The 18,184-nt window shown below is 32.7% G+C and overlaps 2 protein-coding genes, 1 long non-coding RNA gene and 1 other non-coding gene across 11 annotated transcripts; 2 read left to right on the top strand and 2 right to left on the bottom strand.

Annotated features, from left to right (window-relative positions):
* Positions 1-1,165: 1,165 nt before the first annotated feature.
* Positions 1,166-1,236, bottom strand: TRNAG-CCC (transfer RNA glycine (anticodon CCC)). Its single transcript has one exon. It is a non-coding gene; the product is annotated as a tRNA-Gly (tRNA).
* A 106-nt stretch (positions 1,237-1,342) lies between these two features.
* On the top strand, positions 1,343-4,788 carry LOC111304852 (uncharacterized). 8 transcript variants are annotated; one of them, XR_016331409.1, is made up of 4 exons: positions 1,343-1,503; positions 1,609-1,883; positions 3,625-3,747; positions 3,859-4,788. XR_016331409.1 is itself a non-coding variant. In XM_089750590.1 (3 exons), exon 2 carries the CDS (start codon positions 1,612-1,614, stop codon positions 1,864-1,866), a length of 255 nt encoding a protein of 84 aa, XP_089606716.1. In that variant the 5' UTR covers positions 1,343-1,503; positions 1,609-1,611; the 3' UTR covers positions 1,867-1,883; positions 4,408-4,788. The 8 variants fall into 8 exon arrangements, 4 of the variants coding, with proteins under 4 accessions (XP_089606716.1, XP_089606718.1, XP_089606717.1 ...); XR_016331410.1 differs by having other exon boundaries at positions 4,408-4,788; XR_016331411.1 differs by having other exon boundaries at positions 3,856-4,303.
* Positions 4,789-7,201: 2,413 nt separating this feature from the next.
* On the top strand, positions 7,202-10,183 carry LOC111306383 (laccase-6-like). The gene is made up of 6 exons (XM_089750474.1): positions 7,202-7,794; positions 7,886-8,037; positions 8,133-8,377; positions 8,474-8,602; positions 8,811-9,752; positions 9,862-10,183. The coding sequence occupies exons 1-6, from the start codon at positions 7,669-7,671 to the stop codon at positions 9,990-9,992; spliced, it is 1,725 nt and encodes a 574-aa protein (XP_089606600.1). The 5' UTR covers positions 7,202-7,668; the 3' UTR covers positions 9,993-10,183.
* A 2,216-nt stretch (positions 10,184-12,399) lies between these two features.
* On the bottom strand, positions 12,400-14,119 carry LOC111306384 (uncharacterized). Its single transcript, XR_016331414.1, has 3 exons — positions 13,965-14,119; positions 13,552-13,681; positions 12,400-12,601 (listed from the first exon to the last, which is right to left on the bottom strand). It is a non-coding gene; the product is annotated as an uncharacterized LOC111306384 (long non-coding RNA).
* Positions 14,120-18,184: the final 4,065 nt, after the last annotated feature.

Raw genomic sequence — 18,184 nt, forward strand, 5'->3', positions numbered from 1 at the left:
AACTATATTTATAGAGATTTACATATAATTTATAAGGTGTTATTTGTTTTGATATGAAAATCTCATAATTTTGTCATACAAAAATTTTTTCATAAATTTGAATTTAAAACTTGACGTTCCCATCAAACTTAATACAAAAGTATACAAAGCCACCGAATCACATTAAATATTAGGTAAATATAATATAAAGTACATACAGATTATAGAATTATACCCAATATTAGGGTTTTAGATATGGTTATTATGTGTAACACTTAACTTTAGGTGGCTTTCACGATGTAACATTTAATTCACGTCTGATTGGTAATCGCTCTAATATTATTTATAGAGACTCGCATACAATTTATAATATATTATTTATTTTGACATAAAAATCTCACAATTTGATCTTATAAAAGATATTTCATAAATTTATGTTTAAAATTTTTACATATATATTATAACAAAATCTCAATTTATTTTGATATGAAATTGAAGTATCACAATATTTCTTTAAATTGTTCATGTATATTTTTTTTCTTTATTTTATGATTAAGAGTACCTAACAATCTTTCGTATTTTTTATTCTTGAGAAATATTTGCTAAGGTGATGTATAAAGTTTTATTATCAAAATATTATTTTTATTTGATAAAAAAGTACCTTAATTAAATGAATACTCCTAATTTAATTAAGAAAAAATTTAACAAAAGAATAATGTTAGACTCAATAAACTAAAAGTCTAAAACAAGATTTTACTCGTAAGGTCCATCCAAGAAAGTGATTAAGATATGCTCCAAAAAAATTCATATGTAGATCATTTATACTTCTAAAGATGCCACTTATACATCATTAATCATAATTAAAAAGACATGCATTACACATAACATTAGCTATGCAAGTCGCTAACGAAAAATTTCAAATAAAGGCTTGGAAGGTAAATTTATACTTATTATAAGAAATTTCAATTACCTCCTCAACACTTATTTCTCTGTTAATAGGTTGGGCGTGTTCTCTTACTAATGTTTGTTTAATGCTCAAATAAATAAGTTGGTATAGCATGGTTAAATGGCATTGATCATCCAAACGCGCCTATGATGGTTGAAATGTCGAATTTAAATTTACGGTAGGTTGGCTTGAGAAAAGACAGGCATAAAGAAAAGAGCAGCACAGCATGACGCTTCAAAATGCGCATCCGGGGAATCGAACCCCGGTCAGTACCGTGGGAGGGTACTATGATACCACTACACCAGATGCGCGCTGTTGGTAGCGGGTTCATAAAAAGAATCTCAATGACTAAACGAACCCAAACGAAAAAGGGTAAAACATACACTAGTGGATAATTGGATAAAATGCAATGCCCCAATCCATTCTATACCTCTACCCTGCTTAACATTACGCCAACGGACAGAATCACATCCGTTAAAGAAAGAAAGAAAGAAAGAAGGAAAGCAGAAGCAACTGACGGAAGAAAGATTCTAATTCTTGATTTCTTTCTCCCTGACTTGATATCTCTTTACAACTAGGTACCGTCTACCTCCTCTTCCTCTCTCGATCTGTATATTTTTGACGCGACTGATTAACAAACATATGTGATTAAAAGACCTCATCTAAAAATTTGATCAAATTAGGCTATGGAAAACACCTTCACCTTCATATCGTGCGACAAGCTAGATCGTATGGCTACCTGGGTGGGCGCCAGCATGGCCTCCGCATTTTTTGCATCATTGGAGCGCTGCTCCTGTATTAATCTCAGTACCACCGATTTGGATGACGAGGAGGAAGCCAAGGACTGCCCTCTCATGCTCACCAAGCCCGTTGTTCACGATGAACCCCAACCCCATCCTGCCGCTGGGACCCACCCCGCTGCCAAAAAGCTCAACGTTTGATGATTTCGTCTTCTAGGGTTTGTTCCTTTTGTTTCTTTACTTTTCTTATTTCTTTGTATATGTTTCAATAATGTTTCTAGGTTTATAGTTTGATGTAAATATTTTTCTTTCTTTTGTTATTGGAATGATAATCTCAATGGAATTTGTGAATTTCATTCTCATTTTTAGCCTTTTTTTTTTTTTTTTGGAGGATGATGAAGCTTTACAAGTTTCAACTTCTTTGCGGATGTATCATATTATTATGATCTCATCTCACAAACTTTTTTTTTTCACTGGGATTATGATTTTGAGATTGTCTTATGTTCTCTGGAAACTTAATTTTGGTACAAGCCATGAATATGGTCTTTGAGCGTGAGCGAGTGAATTAATTGTTACTGTTGTTTATATTTTACTAACAAAATCTTTTTTTAACTGAATTATTGCATCCCTAATGCCAATGACTAGAATAGCTACGTTTATGTTCAATTGTAATGAATTTCATTCTTGATGACTTCATTTTTGCTTTTCTTTGTTTAATTGGACTTGAGCTATTAGTGATTTTTCTTGATTGTATGCCCACGATTCCTTGGAATTTCAAGTAGAGTTATTGCTAATTGTAGGTAAGTTACACATGAAGAGTAAATACCAAGGGCATTGTAAGTGATAGTGTTCTTTCACTAAGCTCTCTAACATGTTTTCTAAACCGGATGAGATGCAGTAATGAAAGTGTTGTTTAGGTTTTCATTATTGGTTGCGTTCATTGTGTATTTGGTAGGATCATTTCTCTTTCCCCTTGAAAGGGAGCTCTGCTTTCTTAGTCAAGACAGGTCATTTTGGTAATATAAAACCTTTTGCCTACCCTGGAATTCTAATACATTCACTTGATATATTATCATGCACTTTCTAAATTTGAACACAGATAAGACAGAGTTCATTGCTTTTCTTTTTGGTAGAATTTATTATGGCTAGAGCTTTAATTATTTATCAATGATTTTCTGGGTAGATGAAATCGTAACTGCTAGATATTTGATTTGGGGACTTTGTGAAAGCTCTTTTCACTTAAGCATCTGGGGAAATTTGTCACCTATTGTCTCTATGGTTCATTGATGCATCATTTTCAATTTCAGAACCTCATAAGCCAGAAGGTTTTAGCTTGATCAAACCATAGAGATTACATATTGCTGTCTATTGAATCAATAAAGTTTAGTATATGTTGATGTATTACAATATTAGCAATATTATTTTAATTCAAGTATTGTTTCTCAATCTAGTGTTCTTAGGAAATCTTCATCGTATAGATTCTATGGTCGAATATTAGGTGTCAAAAATTGCATTTATATCTCCAGAGCCTTAACTAGGATTGGCATTAGTTCAAGTGCTGCCAAATTAAGCCTTTCTCACAACATATGACAAAAAGAAATTAATGTGTCGGAAAGTACTGTTTCTTCATCTAGTGTTCTTAAGGAGTCTTCATTGTATATATTCTATGGTCGAATATTAGGTGTCAAACATTGCATTTTTATCTCTGGATCCTTAACTAGTAGTGACCAAATTAGGCCTTCCTCACAACATACGACAAAAAGAATTAATGCGTCGGAAAGTACTAGCACTCATTCCTGTAAATGGACATCAGAGTCCTTTTATCAAAATCCAGATACTAGAATCCTGAGACATGATTGCGGTTCTTCAAACAGCTTGTGAGATTTTTGGCTAGGTGTGTCTACTTGTCTGCCTACCCTTTTTGGGATTTCTGACCAGAAACGGAAACAAATTTATCAGGCCTGAGGATGCAATTCTATGCAGTAGATGCTCCTGATTTAGGATGAGTGCTGTGTGAAAGCATAGTAAATAAAAAAAATCAAAAGAGCAAAAAGGGGAAAGAAAATTCCGCACAGACCAAAGGTGAGTTAATTAAAAGCATTTTGATATTACATAGAAAGGCTAAGTTCAGTGCTTTGAGTTTGAAATTTACAGTGCCGTGCTCTTAATTTCTCATCTATGCCTCTTAAGAAGGTCAGGTGAATCATGGCAAGGCTGTTTATTGATCCTTGGGGTCTTTCCAGCAAATCAACATCAACACACAATGCTGGATAATGTACAGCCTTGCTCGCTTCTCGTTTAAGATCCTGCTTCTTGGTAACTGAACTTTGCCTCTTTTCCTCACTGAAAAAGCCAGACATCCAGTTGCCATGAGTCAACAGAGGACTAGAAGGGAAAGTAACTGTTGTTATCCTATTATGTGGTAATGGATAAAGGGTGATTTCTTCTTGAATAAAATACATATTAGAATAGAGGAAGTTACAAAGGTTGGTTACAAATTTCGTCTACTGGTGCTGTAAGTTATATGCATGTTTATTGTATGTTTATGACTTGAATCCCGTGGCTGTCCTTGGAAGGTCCGCATCGCACAAGGTAGCCAGATTTTTGCACTCAAATGCAGTGTTTTGCTACTTTGGCATTTTTTTTTATGTAGGAACTTCTAGATATCTGTTTCCTGAGCAAACCAAGCCAAGTGTTTCTGTACACTTGGAGTACCTTGATGCCTGTTTGTTTTAATTATAGGAATCTCATCTCATGTGCCAACTTATACGTCCGGTGGAAATATATTGGAAACTGAAGAAACTGTTTAAACTTCTGATGGCTACCTGTATTTGTCAGAATGTGGGATCGTTGTAATCATGGGAATGGAACTGAAATCACAGTGAATGTTCTAAGATTTCAGATCAATAGTTGAACAGACGGTAACCAGAAATGAGTATTTCAATCCTGTTTTTGAATTTAGCTATCAAAAACAGTTCTATGACTTGGTTGCAATACTTCTCAAGGGACGCGAGAAAAAGTTAGGTTTAACATTCCTGTGTTGTAACCCAAACTAGAGATTATGTTTGTTGTTTCTTTTTTTTTTCAATTAAAAAACTTTCTCCAGTTAAATATTTATTTTAATGTTTCCCAGAATGTAAGATTGCGCTGCCGTCAATTCTGATTAGTAAACAGAAAATGAGTAGCAACTGGATTGCATTGTATCAGGAAAGCAGGCAAACAGGGACGGCTTTACCATTTGTGTTTGCAATCATAAAGACAACGACCATTTTTAGAGAAACATGTTTTTCCCCCTCATTTGTCAAGTGATGCAAATTTTTTCTGAGATTAATTATACCAAGGAGACCTGATTCAGTCTTACTCTTCCATATCCAGCAAACAAGCAAGTTAAATGGTGTTCATGATAATGATAGTGCATGCTGCTACTTACTACACAAACAAAAGGCATGAAATTACTGTTTATCACTTTGTCTAAAGCACAGCTCTCTGGTAACAAAGGACATCATAAAATTGAAGCTTCCAAATCAATATTGTTATATACTAGTACTTAATTTTGTTTTTCTTCTATATATTAGTCTTTCTAGAAAAGTGATGAACGATAAAAGGAAATCCCTGTTTCTCCATGATATTAGAATCTGGATTTGAGGTCGCCCTGCGTACATCCATCACCGACTCTCCATTTATTAACGGGGAAGTGGGAAAATATATATTTTTAGATACGTAATCATTAGTTAGCATTATTGAAAGAGTTGAAAGCACCTTCTTTATCTTATTAAGTTAGTTGTGCTGTTGCCTGTAGTATCCATTTTTATAGAGTAAAAAAGATAAGAGTCAGCTCTATTGAGCTAAACCCTTTTTGTCTCGAGCGGTTCATTTCACTGAGAATCATAATTTCCATATATAAAAACTACTATATATAATTAAATTAATGCACGTATGCATTTCATGTCATGTTGTTTGAGATTACGATGTTGATAGACAAACTTCTACTAACACTTTTTTAAAATAAAAAAAAATTGTTAGGAAGAAAGAAAAACAAAGGTCTTCGCAATGCAACAGTTGGAATCTTCAATTTTTTTATTACATGGGAACAAATATTATTAATTAATTACGAAGACATTAGTTAAGATGTGGCTTAAGCCTTTTTATTATTTCCTTTACGTGGACACTTTAGGCCAGCTGCTCACTTTATACCATAAACTCTTGACGACCCTTTTGAGTTGGAGAAACTGAAGAAAAGAGAAAGCCTGTTTGAAATTTGTTAAGAAAACCACAAGCTTTAGAAGCAGGGTAGCAGACAGAATCACACACACATGGCCTGTAACGTGACATTGAAGTTTCAACATCATGCATTTGCCACACGACGCAATCATCCAATGACTCCAATATACATACCCTTTTTCTCTTAGATTAATTGGAAAACTCTCTAACCCCACCTGCAAACAGTACACCTATCTTTTTTTTAATCAGTAATAAAGTACGAACTACTGGATTTTATCTGAAAATTATGGTTTAACTTGATTGAAAAAATGTTTAGAGGACTACATAATATTGTCAACCAAAGTGATTACTGTACAAAAATGAACCCACGTTGGAAAAAATTTTTCATTCCACAATTTGAAGGATCAAATCACATAATGGGTTTCATTCATCTAAGGCGAATATGGTGGGTTGTGCCGTAATCAAACGTGCCAGAAAATCATATCCAAAGTTCCCAGCCCCAATAAATAGAAAAAGATTCTGAAGTCATAAAGGTGAAAAGGGAAAAACAGTTGATGTCAAGTTAATGAAAGGTGAATGAAACGGTTAGTTTTAGCAATCTAATCAAGAGATAATAAGCAATCCTAAGATAATGGCTAATCAATTTGGGAGGAAAAAGAAGACAAAGATTCAGAAGACAGCTTTGGAAGTTCGTGCTGCAGAGTCCAGAGTGCTCTTTGGCATTTTCCTTCTCACCAAAGCAGGTTTAGGATGGCGTGTTCCAACTTTGCTTATGATTTAGAAAAAGGCAGGTGTCTAAAAAAAGCACAACAAACAAACCCATCCTTTACTCGCCTTTGCTGTATTTGAGTACTACGGAGTTTGCAATGGTTGGCCCAATCGGTTGCCTTTGGTAGCTTTTCTTTTGCTGCTTTAATTTGTTTATTTCTCTTCAATCAACACTCATCTATTGCACATAACAGGCCTCAAGTGGAAGGGGGGGGGGGGGTTGTACCTTTATAAATAAATAAAATATAAATATAGTATAAATTAAAGAGCAGATACAAATTGATAGTAGACAACTGTTGTCCATTAAGAAAAATGCTAGCTAGGTAGATAGTTTTTAGTATGGTTTTATAAGATATCTTGTTTTCAAGCAAGATATATGGTAATGAACTTTCGGCCTTGGAGGTTTTCGCATTGGAATTATGAGATAAATGTTCCTGGTTTGGAGCAGTTCGGCACAATATAGAAGGTTAACCACTATTAGAAAAAAAAAACACATCTTGGTCAGTGTGGCTAAGCATTCATGGACCTAGATGGAAGCCTTCTTGTCTTAACTGGTTTTCAAGTTCCATGGGTAATATATTAATAGAAGACATGCTTATACGTAAACATTAAAATAATGTATAGGCAAACATATATTACACACAAAGTAGAGAGGTAGCTGTTGAGGTGGGGTTTGAATCTAGAAGCCAGAGTGCATATTTCCCAGTCAAACAACATAATTTAAATGGGAAACCGTTAACAGATTATGAATAAAAAGGAAAAGATAATCTGCTTTTCCCTGTTAAGACAGAGATGACTAAATATCTTCCCCACATTGGGTCACACCGAATAATCACGCTCCCAACACCTTATTATCATGAAACCATGTTAGAGGAATCATGAAAGCTGAGGAAAATATGACCCCTAGACAAAACCTTTCAACTTTCCCTCCCATAGCTTAAAATATTACATGGCTTCACCCTTTTAAATTGTCCCCTCCTCTCCACCACTTCAACTCTATCTCTCTCCCTCTAAATGGCCAACTTAGCAACTTTCTTTTTTCTTTGCTTAAGCTTGTCAATTTCATCGTATCTCCAAGCTTTCAATGCTATGGCACATGAGTGGCCTAGAGGGAGCTCAACCAGGTTCTATGATTTCAAGGTCAGTCCCTTGATTATCGTTGTATACAATTACCGATCTCAATATGTTATAATTTATGTTTTTCTAACTATAAGGTTTTGATTGCAAATAGGTACAAACCCTGAGAGTTAAAAAACTGTGTAACGCCAAAGAGATTGTCACCATTAACAAAATGTTCCCAGGACCTGTCGTTTACGCCCAAGAGGATGATAGAATCATTGTCAAGGTCACCAACGAGACCCCCTACAATGCCACAATTCACTGGTATTGTCTATCATGAAGATTACTAATTAATCGGAAAAGTCCAGAACTCTACCAATTATATGTCATCACCAATCATTGCTTGCTATTTTTTTCAGGCATGGAGTCAGGCAGAGACTATCATGCTGGTTCGATGGTCCATCTTACATTACCCAATGTCCCATTCAAGCTGGCCAGACTTTAACATATGAGTTCACGTTGGTGAAGCAGAAGGGCACTTTTTTCTGGCATGCCCATGTTTCTTGGCTTAGGGCCACTGTTTATGGTGCCTTGATTGTGTATCCTAAGACAGGGGTGCCTTACCCTTTCAAACACCCTTATGAAGAGCATATCGTTATCCTAGGTATATCTCTTCTCCTTTAATCCAATATATTGAAATATTGTAAATAATGTGATGCAATATGTTTGGATATCTGAAGATTACCTGGAAATGTGGCAGGGGAGTATTGGCTGAGAGATGTATTAAAACTTGAGCGGCAAGTTCTAGCAAGCGGAGGAGGTTCTCCACCAGCAGATGCATTTACCATTAACGGACACCCAGGCCCTAACTACAATTGCTCCAGAAATGGTATAAAACAAATTTAAACCGTAACTCTTTTAGAGTATTTAATTACATTAGATCGCCTGCTTTGATTATTCAATCATAAGTAAAGTGGATAAAATAAAACGAGTCTTACTTATTATGTGCAATCAAAAGGTAGTTATGAGCAATAATTTAATACAAGACATGCCACCTAATGATATATCGATCTAATAATATAATTACTGGTTTGCAGATGTCTACAAGATCAATATAGTTCCAGGGAAGACATATTTGTTAAGGCTAATCAATGCAGGATTAAACATGGAGAATTTCTTTGCCATAGCTTTTCATAAATTAACAATTGTGGAGGCTGATGCTGAGTACACCAAGCCATTCACCACGGACCGTGTGATGCTGGGACCAGGGCAGACCATGAATGTCCTTGTCACTGCTGATCAGCCGATAGGAAAGTACTCCATGGCCATGGGACCTTACATGTCTGCCCAGAATGTTCCATTCCAAAGCGTATCAGCCATTGCTTACTTCGAATACTTAGGTGCTGTCCCTAGCAGTATATCATTACCGGCTAAATTACCAAGCTTTAATGATAACCTTGCTGTAAAGACTGTCATGGATGGTCTTAGAAGCCTTAAACCTGTTAAAGTTCCTAAAGAGATTGATAATAGCCTGTTTGTCACCGTGGGATTAAATGTCAACGAATGCCGATCCAAGACACCACAGAAAAACTGCCAAGGCTTGAACAATGGAACTTTTGCAGCTTCCATGAACAATATAAGCTTTGTCAAGCCCACTGTTTCTGTTTTGGAAGCTTACTATAAGAAGATTGGTGGTCAATTCACTGAGGACTTTCCAGGTGCACCCCTTCATTTCTATGACTTTGTCAATGGGGCACCAAATAATGCTCCTAATAACACACAGGCCGTTAATGGAACTAGGACCAAGGTCATTGAATTTGGAAGCAAGGTGCAGATTATCTTCCAGGACACCGGCACAGTCACAACTGAAAACCACCCTATTCATCTTCATGGCTACAGCTTCTATGTTGTCGGATATGGTACCGGGAATTTTAATGCACAGACTGCAAATTTTAACTTGATTGATCCACCTTATATGAACACAATTGGAGTCCCAGTAGGAGGATGGGCAGCAATTCGATTTGTTGCTGACAATCCAGGTATGATCTTTTTTTTTTTTACAAGAAAAATGGCAATTCAAATTTGAGATCTTTATTAGTGTTATATTGCTGTTAATTGAATACAATTGGATTCTTCTGTCATATTTAGGGGTTTGGTTTATGCATTGCCACTTAGACATACACCAGTCATGGGGATTAAGTGCGGTGTTGATTGTGGAGAACGGGAAAGGTGACCTGGAGACTCTACCTCATCCTCCTGCAGACCTGCCCCGGTGCTAGAGCCCTTGGATTTTATTAAATGGAAACGAAATGGATTCCTGTGATCTTTCTGATCAAGGATTCTTTTTGGCGCAAATTGTGTTATATTGCCTAGTCCATTTCTTCTAGAACATTAAATTTTGTATCAAAAGAAGTAAAAATTGGAGGAATAAAACTGCAAATTTCTTTCCTTTTTTCCCCATAGTAGACATTTTTTGTTTCGGCTATTTGGGCTGTGGATTATAAATATCCAAACTATTGGGGAACCCCAAGCTAGGTTCAGCTATTTTAGGAATTAATAGTGCTATTTAAATTGGACAAAATAGTAGTTCAAGTCAACCACCACACTAAAATATTTGGTTCTTCCATGAAAATGCAAAGTTTAGTTGCTTGAACCGAAAGGATTGGAGAAAGGGAGTTTTGGTCCTCATGTCTTGCGCTTTGCTTAGTGAATCCTATAAAAGTTTGGGTAATGGAATGTAAGGGGCTTGTCCTCCATGGGAAGGTGGGGGCGTTACCTAGAGATAACACGAGTCATAGAGTCTGCTTCCCATTGGGTATCCCTTAACTTCGGAGGAAAAACTGTTCTGATAATTGTTCAAGAACCAGAAAAGAAATTATGACAAATTGCTTGACCGACCAATGTTGAATATCCACTTATACTTTTTAAGCGGCAAACTATGCGGAAATTGAAGATGAATATCCTAATTGCTTTGAACTTGGAGAAACAAATTGATAGCTAAAAAAAAAAAAAAAGGGTTAACATGTAAAATACCCTCTTATTATACATTTTATGTCAATTTGATATATAAGAAAATAAAATTTTTATTTTGATGCTTTAATTTTCATTCCATCGAATATTTTGGTACTTTATATTATTTAACATGATATAAATACTTAATAAAATCATATCAGGTATTATAAATATATAATCATTGACATGCCAATTATTGTCATGTTAGTAAAATTTTATTTTTTCTTTCTCTTATTCTTTTCCTTTCTTTTTTCTTTTTTATTTTTTATAAAATTTTGAATTGACAAATTTATTTTTTTAAAATGTTTGAATTTTTTATTTAAATGATGACATGGAAAATAGATGATATGATCATGACTAAATATTTATGTCATATATTATAATTTTATTGAATATTAATGTTACGTAAGCAAATTGACTAATAATGTTAAACCAGAGTACCAAAGCACATGACAAAATGAAAGTTTAAATATTAAAATAAGAATTTTATTTCTTTATTAGGTACCAAATTGACAAAAAGTGTATAATACATGGACTATTTTGTATTTAACCCAAAAATAAAATATACAATTTATGTATCAAATTAAACCTAAACTCTAATATTGCTAACCATATAAGCTAATACATATGAATATATTTTATAAATATTACCAAATTATATGTTCACCGCACATATTATTAATATATTTTTTAATTAAAAATTATCTAAGATTGACCAATTATTGTTTGTCACATTATATCTATATGATATCTGTATGAAGGTTCTACAAAATATTTAATACTTTTATTTAACAAATGACATTCATGTAATAAATTTATACCGGTTAGATATCATATAGGATAATTAAGTTAACAATATTAAAATTTAGATTAACATGATACATTATTTAAAAATTCAAGGTGCAAATCATACATTTTATTTCTTTAAATGCTAATTTATACATTTTTTTAAAATTAATCCATACATTGCCCTACAATATGAATACCCACATTTACTTTTTAAGTGGCAAACTTTGTTAAAAAAATGTCTAGGGATGGCTTTATAGATGAAAATAGTAAATTGATAAGTGCTAGTGAAATAGAGAGTGCAAGCTACCAAGAATCAATATTCAAACATGACTAACATAGCTAGCACTGTCGATCAGCAAATTGTTATGTCAGAAGAACTGAGATGAAAGATGATTTATCAAAACGATAAGATAACCTTTGAAAGGTAGATGGTAAATGCCTGTCACCAGCTTTTCATGTGATCCTTACCAGTATCGGATGAATACTAATAAAAGATCATTAAATCTCAGAAGAATTTGGTGTACCTTAAAAAAATGCAGCTTGGCGTTTGTCCATTTATGAATCAAATTAAACCCATTGGAGCTCATCTGACTGACCATTACAATGCTCAGCTGCACATTTGTGCCATGGGCTTTCAGGGGAAAAGGAAAAAAATCGCCTACTTGGGATTTTAAGCTAAAAAATCCACCAAAACACTAACAGTTTAAAACAAGAACCCTTTGGAGTAATATTTATCTGAGATACCTGGATGTAGAAGAGTAGAATTGATATGCAGGAATTATATATATGCTTATTCAACAAATTAAATCTATTCATTATAATTCATGTAGTACTTAGGCCTTGGATATACTACAATAAACTGGCAGTACCATAATACCATATATATTAGACATAATAATATTATGAATTATTTAGCCAAAATGTCAACAGGTTTTATCTAATACACAACGCAGGGTGCAAACAAGGGTAGGAACAGCATTTCATAATAAATAAAATGTGCAACTACAATCCATGTGACAGCCCAACTAATATCTATTCCAAAGGAGCAAAGTATTCATCCTTATTTAGTAAGATTGGCAACGACCACCTGTTAGAAACAAAAGGATCACTTTCAGAAGTTAGAACACATATAGAGAGTATAGATCGAAGATGGTTTTTTCTTATCAAAAGAGCAGAGTTCAATCCTAGCTAGAGGCTTTCAGACATCTGTACTACTGATTTCAAGGGCTTCAAATTGCACTCAATGGCATGTGAAACAGTTATAAGTTTGTATAAGACTCCATTGCAAGCTAATACTAAACAACTTTAGTGTAACTTCTTGAACAAAGTTGCATTTAACCAAACATGCATTTAGGGGTTTTAAACAGGATTGCAGATCCAATTACATTTTTAGTAAATTTTCTTTTGAAAGTAATCATGAGTCTTATTACGTGATCTATACCTTCTCCTTACTGAAAGGTGTGCACGAAGCAAGGATATTTATTTATTTATGGGAATATCTGAAATCAATTGCAGGAGAGAAAATTAAAGTATACAACTGAAGAAAATGGTTAAGAAGATGCCAAAGCGCGTTGACAGGATGGTTTTAGAAACAGAAAAAAGAAATTATGGGTTGATTCTCTCTAAAGTCCTGCTTTCCACTCCATCCAGACCTAGTGTGGATATAAACTTAAGCCTCTGATTATTCTTCAAATTCAAATAATCAACCAGCAAATTATGATAAATTCTAAAAATTAACAGAGAAGCAATAAAATGAAGAAATTAATATAGCCCCCTCTCCCTCTCCCATTTCTACCTCAAACTTCTTCTTTTTCCGCTTTTTAAAGAACATAACTGTAAGTGTAGACAAGATATTAAACCTGATCAGCATCCAGAACCAGTTGACAAAATGCACAACTGGGCCCGTTGAAGGACCTAAAAAAATTTCCTGATAACTATAATTGACTTAATGGATAAATTGTTGATTCTGGAGGCATAGAAAACACCATAGTCCTAACTCCGAAGTCATTAATATTAGCAATAAAAATGGGTTCTTACAATGCACTCAAAGCTGGGTTCATTCTTGTCTAACTTGAAGATTCAGGGTGTCGGGATTGGATCCATCAATAACATCAATTCTTCCATTAATACGAAACCGCTCCCAAGAATCAGTAAAGTACCAACATATCTGCAACCAAAAGAAAAAAAAAATTAAATAAGATATTTTTCTAAAAAAAAAGGGCTTCAAAAGTAAACCTTTACTAACACATAATGCACATTAAAAAGATGGTCTTTTAAAACAATGGGGTATACCTAAAAAAAATAACCTCAGAAAAAGGGCAATTCTACCTGCAGAATTAACAAACACTAGTTTTTCAACCCAATGCAAAACACCCGCAATAGGAAATTTAACCCAAACCGAGAAAAACCCATTTCAACAAAATTTAAATAGAAAAAAAAATGTATAAAACCTTGTGACTCCTGTAATCGGTGTTGATTTGGAACTTGTCACTGTTCTCTTGATATCCTCTGTAAATTCAACCAAACACTTTGAATTCTAAACACACACACACACGCACAAAAAAAAAAAAAAAAAACAGAATTTGCTTCCTTCCCTGTTTTTACAGTTATTACTATCTCATATGTATTTCCAAATCTAACCTCTATTTTTATTTCAGTGCGACTAAACTTTGGGCCCAAAGTTAACGTTTCATTCAGAGTTGGGCTTGAGCCCATTCATTATTGGCTCAAGTTAAGAATTTGACAGAAATTAGAACTACCAAAGTTAACTAACAGTAATCGTATTGGATAGTTTTGCATCTCCATGTTTGAATATTTTCAACATAAAATTAAATAAATAATTAAATTTTATATTAAAATATATTTATATTTTTTATTATATATTTTACTATAATTTAATATAATTTTTTTTGCTAATTCATTAATTGAGTTGGTGTCACTTGATCCAATGACATTAAATTCAGCAGATTACTTTATTAATAGTATAGATGATTGTATCCAACGATCCATAACTTTATATTTTTTTATTAGGATTTTTCAAGTATAATTGTTTTCTTCTTTTTCTGCTTTTTGATTTGTATGTTAGGCTTGGAATTCTTTTTGCTATTGTAGTACAGAATAATAATTTAAGTGGGCAAAGAATGTTTAAACGAAAGCATGAGCCTCGGCCACGTTAATTTGTACTTACTAAAACAAATTTACTATAATACGTACGTAGTAAAAAAATTTGTAAAGCATTAACACTCATTGGAGACCTAACAAAATCGCTTCTCTCTCTTGTTTGAATTGACCTAACCAAATTACTAGACATAAAAAACACCATGTCCATGTTCTCGTCACATTCTCAAAATTCCGTTCTTTTTTTTTTTGCAAAACCAGTTAAGCAATTCCCATCCTTTCTCGGCAACTCAAGTACTTAGTTGTAGTCATTTTCTATTTTGTGATTGAATTTGCTTTTGGGGTCTGCCCAAGAAATCATATGGCAACTATTTTCTATGGAAGGTACTGTGGTTGTAGACCGAAAATTTTCTATCTGGTATGCCAACTTAATGTGTAATGTAAAGTAGTGGTAGTAAATATTAAATCATTGAAACAAAACACAATTTTTTTTCTTTTTTTCTTAAATGAGTATTGAAAATAATAATAAATATTTCATTGTTGAAGCAGGTAGATCTAAAATTAAGAAGGCACCAGCTAAGTAACAGAACATAAGAACAATAATAATAAATTGATTAATTGGTTCAATTATTTTTATAAGAGGATATTTATTAATATCTAAAATTTAAATTTTAACACTTATAACTTTTTTTTTCTCTTATCACAACTTTCAATCCATACATCAATTGTTCAAGTCCCTTCCTGATCTTCCTGCTGAAGCTGGATGAGTTAGGAAAATGAAGCCCCATTAAAGACAAGGCAAGAGATTTAATAGCTACTATAGTCATAATCTTTTATATTATACTAATATTTAATTACCGAACTAATCAATTATTGAACAACCGAAAGCCAATTAGTGGGAGCAAGTCTTATTCAAACATCATGCCATTATAATTATTAAGATGAAGGAAAATTGGCACTTGAAATCTGAGCTCCTAACTTTATCATGCAAGTGTTCATTAAAAAATTGCTATAAACAGCATCACCTCACAAAAGAAGTCAAATGTCGACTGCAAACACCAATTTTGTTTTGTTATTATTTTTCTTCTTTACCAAAAGCTCTGATGTGTTAAATACAACCATTCCCGGTATAGACACCCAACTTTTGAATTTATTTTTCGTTGAGTTTTAAATAAATAATAATAAATAAAATAATAAATAAAAATAGAGTTCTATTCCTAATAAAATTATCAAAAAAATTTAAAATTTGAAAACTGGATCAAAAAAGAGATTTATTTTTAAATGGGGATAAATAAATTAGAGGTTTTTAATTTTCAAACTCTCATGCCCAACCTTATATAAATCATCCAATAATCACACAGAAAGGGGAGGAGAAAAGATAGAAAGGGAAAGGAGTAATCGGAATTAGAAATTTGGCAAAAAAGCTTTGGTTTTAGTGGGAGGTTTATGGGAAAGTCAGTGTTTCTATTAGAGATTTTTTTTTAATATTTTTTTGCATTTTATCTGGAAATTTTAAATTTTAGTTGAATTTTTTAATGAAAATTTAAGTTTTTCGATGAGTTTTTGGCTAAAATCTCAGTTTCTGGAGACTTATTTCTAAAATCCGAAAGATAACCCAGAAACCGATGAGTTTTCTGACGACGTTCAATGAAAAACGACGATCAAAAATCGCTTAGAACTAGAAATAAAAGAGAAGAGAGAGAAGGTGTGACATCTGAAGAAAACGATGGATTCTTAACTTTTATACTAAAGCGAAATGACACCGTTTTGAAGAGTTAAAAAAAGGGTAGGATTCGGGCGTCACCCGAAATCTGACTCGACGCGTAGCACATCGACCTGCTTACTCGCTTCATTTAGTCGCTATTGAGCTGTTGAGCTAAATCGTATTTTAAGCCGTTTCAACCGTTTCTGTCTTTGAAATCACACTCTGTTCGAGCCCAGTCGAGCCGTGTCAAGGTTTTTTTTTTTTTAATTTCTCTACTTATTTATTATTTATTTGTTATTATTATTTTTTGCTTATGTATTTATTGATTAAATTAAAATCATTTATTTATTTAATTAAACATTATTGAATTTTCAATGATTTCCTCACAAATAAAATTTTCAAAAAAATCATTTTTGAGAAAAAGTTGAAAGTATCAATTTTTCTTGAAAATACAATTTTTAAAAGAAATATTTTTGAGAAAAAATTGAAAGTATCAATTTTTCTTGAAAATAAAATTTTAAAAAAAAATCATTTTTGAGGAAAAGTTAAAAGTATCAATTTTTTTTAAAAATAAAATTTAAAAAAATTTTCAAAAAATGTATTTTTAAGGAAAAATTGAAAGTGTTAATTTTTTTTAAATAAGAATTTTAAAAAGGGTATTTTTTTAGGAAAAGTTGAAAATATAAATTTTTTTTAAAAATAAAATTTTCAAAAAATTATTGAGAAAAAGTTGAATGTATCAATTTTTCTTGAAAATAAAATTTTCAAAAAAACATTTTTAAGGAAAAGTTGAAAGTATCAATTTTTCTTAAAAATAAATTTAAAAAATATATATTTTTAAGAAAAAGTTGAAAATATCAATTTTTCTCGAAAATAAAGATTTCAAAAAAAATATTTTGAGAAAAAACTAAAAGTATCAATTTTCCTGGTATAAAAACACGAATTTTTTTTATAAAACAAAAAAGATCTTTATCAAGAATTGAAGCATTATTTTTTTTCTCTTTAATTTCTTGAATTTTTTTTAAATGTCAAATAATCCGACGACGAAACTTTTGCAAAAAAAAAAAAAATTTTCTTGCATACTCTTGAGGTGAGATAATTTTTTTAATTTTTTATCAAAAGTATTAAAATCAATTAAGAATAATTTTGAATAATTAATTACTTGATAAAATTTTTTAGGGCTAATGGATAACACGAAATCGAGTTGGTACCATCTTTCGATGGGCGTTGTGAGGGTGTTATAACCTTTCTCACACATAACCGTACTCCCAGACCCAGTTTTAATTTTACGGACGTTGAATCTACCTTACAAAGATACCTAAGTCAAACTTATGATTTCTCTTTAAAAATGGATAGATTCAATCAGGTGGCCAATCACACTTAAATAATAAAGATTGGTGACGACTCTTTAAGTCAATGTCTAGTCTTAGATCCTCAGATCTAGACATTATAACAGTTTGGCGACTCCACTCAGCCGAGAGTCAGGCTAGCAAATAAATTCGTGTTATCCAAAAAGCCTAATAAAATTGAATTCTTTGTAAGGATTTTCTTTTCTTTCTTTTTCATTCATTTTATTTATTTATGTTACTAATTATATCATTCATATCCAAGCTCCGTCCCTCTATAAGAGAGTAAAGTACTTATGCTTTCGTGAGGTTCTAATGCTTCCGCAGTGACTAGCGAAATACTCCCAATAAAATTGAACATTTTTCGCTTGCAGCTTGCAATGAGTGAGGATTTGGGTGCTTTAGTAGTTTGTGATGGACAATGATGTAAGGAGTAATTTGAAAACCTTTAGACTATCAACCTTAAACCATATATAGCGAGCATGAGGAACCTAACCTGTAG

Source organism: Durio zibethinus, chromosome 21 (assembly GCF_047325235.1).
Source record: "Durio zibethinus cultivar Kanyao isolate XHJ-2024 chromosome 21, ASM4732523v1, whole genome shotgun sequence".
NCBI lineage: Eukaryota > Viridiplantae > Streptophyta > Magnoliopsida > Malvales > Malvaceae > Durio > Durio zibethinus.